General features: G+C 34.6%; 1 protein-coding gene across 1 annotated transcript; it reads left to right on the top strand.

Moving 5' to 3' along the window:
* Positions 1 to 429: 429 nt before the first annotated feature.
* On the top strand, positions 430 to 5,200 carry LOC123526256 (perlucin-like). Its single transcript, XM_053522790.1, has 4 exons — positions 430 to 570; positions 818 to 908; positions 3,484 to 3,703; positions 5,061 to 5,200. Exons 2-4 carry the CDS (start codon positions 836 to 838, stop codon positions 5,092 to 5,094), a joined length of 327 nt encoding a protein of 108 aa, XP_053378765.1. The 5' UTR covers positions 430 to 570; positions 818 to 835; the 3' UTR covers positions 5,095 to 5,200.
* The last annotated feature ends 3,672 nt before the right edge of the window (positions 5,201 to 8,872 follow it).

Raw genomic sequence — 8,872 nt, 5'->3', positions numbered from 1 at the left:
AATTACATAGCACTCTAGGGAAGCTTGTATGAATACAAGATATGTAATTACATAGCACTCTCGGGAAGCTTGTATGAATACAAGATATGTAATTACATAGCACTCTCGGGAAGCTTGTATGAATACAAGATATGTAATTACATAGCACTCTGGGGATGAATACAAGATATGTAATTACATAGAACTCTGGGGATGCTTATATGAATACAATATATGTAATTACATAACATTCTAGGGATGCATTTATGAATACAACATGTTATTTACATAGCATTCTAAGGACGTTCGCGTTAATATCAGTCACGTATGGTATCCGTTCTAGAGATTCATACATGCATATCAAGCACGTGTATAGCATTCTAGGGATGAAACATTTTATAGCATTTAAATCATGCTTGTATTTACATGATATATGTAAAATGTATTCTAAAAATATGTATTTATCAAGCGTGCATATAACATATAGGAGATGCTGACTGTAATGAAGTTTGTCCTGACGGCTGGACAAGATTCCAGGGATCCTGTTATTGGATTGGCTACCAGTAGCAGCTCTCTTTCATAGAAGCAGCGGTAAAAAATGAGTATTCTGCTTCTCTAAGAGGTCGGATTTAATATTTTCAATTTCACTATCACAAAGTAAATTAATTATTGTTAGTATTGACTATCATCCGAACATCATTTCTTAGTTATTTTGAAAACAAAGCTGCAATCATGTAAAGCAGATGTCATATACATTAAACCTGGTAGATAATAAATTTTGTGCATGTTTTATGTAGACAGAATGTAAAATATACATTTTCTGTATATATTTTTTCAGCACTTTTGCAGACAACATATGTCGCATCTTATACATGTCAATACCAACCAGGAAAACATCTTTATAAAGGACCTACTTCACAAGACAACAGGTATAAACACACAAAATATAGAGCACATTTGTTTGTTTTTTAGTGTAAGATCGAAATTTCAACGAGTGAATTTTCACATGTGGCGATGTCACGATTAACAAGAGCACCGCCTTGCGGGTGCTGACGCTCATCTGATTTTTTTTTGTGTAATAGAAATATTGTCCTACCCATGATTTTCTAAGTCTAAAAAGGGCCATCATTCTTGCAAAAAGCAGGATAGAGTTATGTTTCTTGATGTTCAGTGTCCACTTATGATGGTGAAAAACTGTTGCAAGTTTTAAAGCAATAGCTTTGATAGTTTATGAGAAAAGTTGACTTAAACATAATACTCAACCAAGAAAATGATTTTCTAAGTCCAAAAGGGGCAATAATTATTGCAAAAAGCAGGATAGAGTTATGTTGCTCGCTGTACAGGGTCAGCTTATGATGGTCAACAAGTGTTGCAAGTTTCAAAGCAATAGCTTTGATAGTTTAAGAGAAAAAGTTGACCTAAACATAAAACTTAACCAAGAAATCTGATATTTTCTAAGTCCAAAAGGGGCCATAAATCTTGCAAAAAGCAGGATGGAGTTATGTTTCTTGCTGTACAGGGTCAACTTATGATGGTGAACAAGTGTTGCAAGTTTTAAAGCAATAGCTTTGATAGTTTAGGATAAAAGCTGACCTAAACATAAAACTTAACCAAGAAAACTGATTTTCTAAGTCCAAAAGGGGCAATAAATCTTGCAAAAAGCAAGATGGAGTTATGTTTCTTGATGTACAGGGTCTGCTTATGATGGTGAACAAGTATTCCAAGTTTCAAAGCAATAGCTTTGATAGTTTAGGAGAAAAGTTGACCTAAACATAAAACTTAACCAAGAAATCTGATATTTTCTAAGTACAAAAGGGGCCATAAATCTTGCAAAAAGCAAGATGGAGTTATGTTTCTTGCTATACAGGGTCAGCTTATGATGGTGAACAAGTATTCCAAGTTTCAAAGCAATAGCTTTGATAGTTTAGGAGAAAAGCTGACCTAAACATAAAACTTAACCTGGCAACGCCGACGCCGACGCCGACAACCGCTCAAGTGATGACAATAACTCATCATTTTTTTTTTCAAAAAAATCAGATGAGCTAAAAATGTAAATTATGGTTTTCACGGGTGAAATATATCTGATTTTACTGTGAAAACAATTAACTTTTCTATTTATTTTATGAGTTTTAAATGGTTTTAACCAACTCCAGTTTGTCTACGCAACGTCACGTGCATCGCACCCAGACGTAATAATGCAGGAGGATATCTTTGTAGAAAAACTTATATTACGTTTTCTGTTTTCTTTTACCTTTATTATCATCATGGTAGAATGTATATATTTATGATCCTGTCTGTATTTTTATGCATCTATATCTTTACTGAAATATATTTTGCAAGGAATTTTCTGTTATTTATAACTCATATTCTTACACATTCAAGTGTAGTTTCGTACCAGTGAAAAATGAAAATGATATTTTCTCTGTTTGAAACAGTGAAAACATCAGTTTTATTTCACTGATAAATTTCAGTATTTTACTGAAGAGCATAAAATGAATGAATTCTCCTAGCCCCATAGTTCGTGCTCTCGGGCTCTGTTGTAAAAATCAAAACATTTCTCCGATATTTGTCTCGTTTCGTACTCGCTATGTATTATCAATTTGTATGGGTTTTGGAATTCCCTCCACAACAAATAAATGCATACCTACTATCTGAAGTAAAATGTTGCAGTTACCAGTTTTATCCAGTATCCAAGTTGAAAAGAAGTCACCAGAAAATATGTCACTGTTTACGTAAAAAGTCTAACTTCACGTGTCAAAACAGTGTTTTGATATTTGGATGGACAAGATCTCAATTGATTCGGATAAAATCTGTGTTTTTACTGTTAAAAATGAACATGAATATTTTTTTCCTGAATTGACACACTCTATTTTATCTAAACAGAGAGAACTATGCTTTTACTGATAATTGGTGTTTAACGATTAGCCCCATATTTGGAGTAAAAATCAAATACACCCAACTCATAAAAAGAAAGAGCTATTTTAGGTTAAAATTTATCAACATATAAACATGTGCATTGTATATTACAAACAGTTGTCAATTTACTGATATATACATTGAATTTCAGAAAAGGACTGCAAAAAACGGCCATATTTTGGGATAGTTCAACGCCTTTAAAAACTAACCATTTTCAAAGAACTGTTACATATCTTTGTGTTGTGACATATGCAAAAATATCAACTTTTTGAAAATACTTTAAATATCTAGTCGTATGGGACAAAATATGTAATGGGCAGGTAGTCTCTTCGTAAAGATGTTGTTTGTTTACAAAATGTACAAACTATTTCTGTGTTTGATGATATATTCATAAACCTTAACTTGATTATTGACATTTCTGGACATTTTATAGCAAGATTTCATTGTCTTGAGTTTTCTGCGGGGATAGACAGCTCTCTGGTTGTTGCTTGTTCAGGCAGTAGCTTGGTCGTGACCCCCATTGGGTCGAACGTCCGGTTTTAGCTGCAGCCACCATATTTGCCAATATCATTTTCTGATGTCTGTAAGCTGGTACATCCTGGCTCGGGTTGAGTGATATGGACATAGAAGGACTTTGGAAATGGTACGATAGCAATGAACTGGCCGGATATACAGACTGGTACCCGGGACAGCCAGATAAAGGTGACGGGGAGGACTGCGCTGCGTTTGCAGATTACCATTCTGATCACGCGTATCTATGGGAAGACTACCCCTGTGACCGGCTTCATCATCCGGTCTGTGAAAGGAAGTAAGACATTATCTTTATTTCATTTATATATAAAAGCTTATAGGCGACAAAAGTGTGGTGGCTTGTTTCTGTCATGTTGTGCTGGCGCTCCCGCCAGAACGACAGCTTGGCGTGTTGACATCAGGCCAGGACAAAAGTATGACAAGACCACAACTCTAGGATAAAATAATAGTAGGGCGATGACACAACATTTTTCTGCCGTGTTGGTGCCTTTTTTGTCTTGTCATCGTGCTGGTGGGGGCGCCAAGCGACAATACGAGGGCACCACAAAATATCCTTTTGTCGTGCTGCCGGAGGATCCATACGACAACACGATAACACCACAAAATAGTATTTGGTCGTGTTGTATGTCGTGTTGGCGTGGGTGTCACGCTGCAACAAGAGGATACTATAAACTGTTGTTTCATTGTATTTTGTCGGTAGCTGTTTCGCTTTTCGGTTGACATGCAAAGTTAAACATTGATAATAAGTAGGGATGTACGTCTAGGTTAATAACATAGCGCAATGCTGAAATACAAAATTAATTCTACTGCACATAGCATACTATTAGTTATTATTCTGTACTTTTGAAACTGCATATATGTGTAATTTAACCGTAATAGATAATTTGTAGTATCCTCATGTTGCCGTGTGGCAAACCCGCAGGCACGACAGAACGATAACACGACAGAATGCTATTTTGTAGTGTCATCGTGAAGTCGCGTGGCTCCTCCCGCAAGTGCGACACAATGACAGCACGACAGAATTCTATTTTCTCAACTAGAAGGCGAAACAATGACAAAATATTTTTTCGTGTTATCATGTGACACCGGCGCCCTCGCCAGCACTAGTGCACGACAATATTAATCACGACCCATAACGACAGAAAAAAATGTCGTAATGCCGTCGTGCTGATAAGGGCGCCAACATTACAGCACGACATTATCGAAACAAGTCACCATACAACTGAGATATTTCATAATAAAGAATCCCTCGGTGACATAATTAACATACTGCTTAAAAATTTGAGCTTTGTCCTTAATAATCTCGTCTTCCCTATTTGTATTAAAACTGCATATACAGGTGTCAGACACAATGTGTTTTATCAATCATCAGGGAGAACATACGCCTAGCCCGGGAATCAAACTCACGACCCCATGATCCGTAGTTCTGCGCTTTCCCTCTCGAGCTAAGCGGGCGAGCTTTAAATAAATTACAAAAATGTTTTTCCTCAAATTTCTGTGAACGAGGATTTTTTTTTCATGTATCTGTCATATCATTGTTTTCATATTTATATATTTGTTTCTTTTTTAATGCGCCTTTGTTGTACACAAAATACTGATTGATTATTTTACTAAAAATGCCAACTGTTTTACAGTGTGTGTGCTGAAGTGACAGACATCGTTGGGTGATTTTGAAAATTCAGCATGAATTTATAATACAATGTACAGCTATACCAGCAACAATTGTACTTTACCGAAGAACATTGTATATTGTTTAATAAAGCTTCGCATATCGTGTAGTAGTTCGTAAAATATTTTACCAAGCAATGCAGTGTTAGAAAGTTTGTTACCCATATATATGCGGTACCAGTGTCACACATACTTTTAACTGTAAATAACAAAATAGGTTTGAAATATTGTTTACGGGGTCATCTTTATGGAACTTAATTACACCATGTGCAATTCTAGCAATATAAATACTTTATTAATATTTCCAATTTGAGCAGGTAGCGAAAATGTCCTACATAAGAAAAAATGCTTTTAGCTTTTATCCATATAGGCAAGACTGTTCTACTAGATGAAACTATGATATGATTTTGTAGCAGGTTTTAACAACCGCTTTGAAACTTGAATTGCAAAATACCAGTTTGCAGTTTACAATGCGATTACCAAATTTGGATATGAGAACTGCGAACTGCAAGGAAGTGTGAGCAGATTGTTCTTTGAAATTTGAAGAGACCAGACTGCAGTTTGCATTTCGAATCGCGAACTGTATGCGAAACCCGCACTGGAGACAAGCTTAACAAATATGCCAAAACAACTCTGTATCTTAACTACAATATTCACACTGTCCTAGCGTTTGGAATAAATGTATCTAATCCACGCTGACCTAAGCTTTGAACCAAATGTATCTAACCTAAGTTGACCTAAGCTTTGAACCAAATATGTCTAAGCTAAGCTGACCTAAGCTTTGAACCAAATGTATCTAACCTAAGTTGACCTAAGCTTTGAACCAAATGTATCTAAGCTAAGTTGACCTAAGCTTTGAACCAAACTTATCTAACCTAAGTTGACCTAAACTTTGAACCAAATCTGTCTATGCTAAGCTGACATAAACTTTGAACCAAACGTATCTAACTTAAGCTGACCTAAGCTTTGAACCAAATGTATCTAACCTACGCTGACCAAACGTTTAGACCAAATTTGACTAACCCACACTGTCCTATGGTTTGAACCAAATATATCTAACCCACTCTGTACTAAGCTTTGAACCAAATATTTTCTAACCATAATTATCTTAAAGGTTTCGACCTTGTCCATATGACCAGGACATATTTCCCTATTATTCATTGAAGTGTAGGCAAACAAGATGAATGAGTAGGAAAAGAAGGTGATAATATTGAAGATGATAATAATGATGATGATGATTATTATTATTATTATTTTATTATCTAATATGTTTCGTTCTTATTCAAGCTAGGATTCGGGCTTGTCCTGAAACGGATAACTATTATTATTATTTATGATTTTGATATTGAAGCTTGGAGCTTTATGAGGACTGTGTATACATCCTCTCCAGTGGCGTGGGAGCGAACACAAAGTTGGGGCCCTATAACTAAAGGTGGCCGGTCAGCTTTACCTACCCTGATTTTCCTTGGAAATTTTGGGACAACCCTTTAAAAAGGTTCTGCCTTCTTAGTGACGACAGAAATCATAAAACAATCCATATCTAATAATAGGCCTTTTCCTTCTATCTACTGTTTTTCCTGAGAAAAATAAGTTATTTAGATCAAACGTTAGTGGGAGATGGGGGACCATATGCTTCCCCCGTCTTCTTAAAACTGTGTGGTAGTGTGGGGAAGGGGGGGGGGGGGGGACTGGGACCCCCTAGACACCCCCGCCTTTTTGTGGGTTTCCGTCTTATTTACAATGGTTCATATCGTTCAGAGGCTTAGAAACTTGACCAGTCTGGCTAACACTTTCGTGGTACAATTACCGCGCATCTATAATAATAATGATAAAAATAATAATAATGATAATGATAAAAATAATAATAATAATAAATTCTTTATTTTCAGAAGGTAAAATGTACAGATGTGCAAATAAAACATTTACAGTATCTTAGCTCAAACATGGCCTTCTGTAACATAAAAAAATTGTTTGTACAAACGTTAAATTACACGACAATCACTCAGAAAACATATTCTAATATCGCATTCATACTTAAACATTATGCATAAAACAGAGCAAGTTTTATAGTCAAAGACTTCATATAATCTCAAACCTTAATTGGTACATTCATGTAACAAATAAGATTTTAATGACTTTTAAAATGAGTTTAGAGATGGTAGGCAACGAATATTTGTCGGAGTGTTATAGTAGTTATATATATGGGGTAGCGAGCGCAGTTTGACCCAAATTAATTTTAACCCTTGACCTAAACCGACCAATGCTGACCAATTTCAACAAATTTAAAACAAATTTTAACAAATTATTGTTAAAACCTATAGTAAAATATGATTAAAGATAATTTTAAACACTTCCACCAAATATTTGCCAAAATCCTGCCAAGTGGCAGCAATGTGGCAGTCGCTGCCAACTTGGCAAACTTTTGGCAGAACGTTGGCAAACACAAATTCAACCAATCAAAAGCCTGCCATTTTTCTGCCAAGTGGCAGCAATGTGACAATGTCTGCCAACTTGACAAACTTTTGGCAAACTTTTGGCAGATTATTTTTATTGATAAAATGTAAAGGTATTTGATCTTATTTTCAATTAATAACTACATTATTAGTCTTTAAATAATTTTAAATACATTTGATATAGATGAGTTTACAAAATAAAATATATTGTTTGAAAGAAAGAAGATTTACTGATAATATAAATCCTCATTATGTTACAACAAAAAACGGGAGAAAAATGATAAGGGCTACTTGTTCATCTTGTGGAAAAATGAAATCAAAGTTTGTTAAAAGTACAGGGGGTAATTTAGATATTCACAAAGCAATGTTACCTTTATTACCTAAGAAAGGTTTAACACTTCCAGGATATAACTATTGTGGACCAGGAAATCCTTTAAATAACGGACCTCCTGTCAACGAACTGGATGCAGTATGTATGGACCATGATGTTTGCTATGACAGTGATGTAAAAAAGAGTACATGTGATAAGCAAATGCTTTCCAATTTAAATAAAACTAAATCAAAAACATTTGGAGAAAAGATTGCAAAACATTTAGTTGTGAAACCTATAATTAAAACGAAATACACACTTGGGTTGGGACAAAAACAAAAGTCAAAAAACGGGAAAAGGGGGTAGAGTATACCCCCGGAATCACTGTACCAAGCTACCGCTGGAGCGATGAATTAGCAGAAGAATTACACAAACCAATTAAAAGGAAATTTAGGAAACGAAGAGTGATAGTTAATGATATTGATGATACTTGGTCAGCTGATTTAGTTGACATGCAAGCTTTTTCAAAATATAATAAAGGAGTAAAGTACTTGTTAACTGTTATTGATATATTTAGTAAATATGCTTGGGTTATTCCATTAAAGAATAAAACTGGAGAATCTGTTACTGAAGCATTTGAAAAAATAATTTCTGAAGATAGAATTCAGGGACAAAAGTCCCCGAAGACTGCAAGGATTCCACAAAATTTATGGGTAGATGAAGGAAAAGAATTTTATAATAAAAAGTTTGAATCATTTTTGAATAAAAATAAGATTAATATGTACCATACATTTAATGAAGGAAAGGCTGTAATTATTGAAAGATTTAATAGAAGTTTAAAAAGAATAATGTGGAAATATTTTACAGCAAATAATACTTATACTTATTTAAATAATTTGCAGGATATGGTTGATAAATATAACAAAACAAAACATTCTAGTATAAAAATAACACCAACCGAAGCTAGTAAAAACTTAAATAAAGGTACTGTTTACTTTAATTTATATGGTGATTT

This window comes from Mercenaria mercenaria, chromosome 14 (genome assembly GCF_021730395.1).
Source record: "Mercenaria mercenaria strain notata chromosome 14, MADL_Memer_1, whole genome shotgun sequence".
Taxonomy (NCBI): domain Eukaryota; kingdom Metazoa; phylum Mollusca; class Bivalvia; order Venerida; family Veneridae; genus Mercenaria; species Mercenaria mercenaria.
Note: the sequence above shows the minus strand (reverse complement) of the source record. Positions and strands in the feature narration are given on the sequence as shown.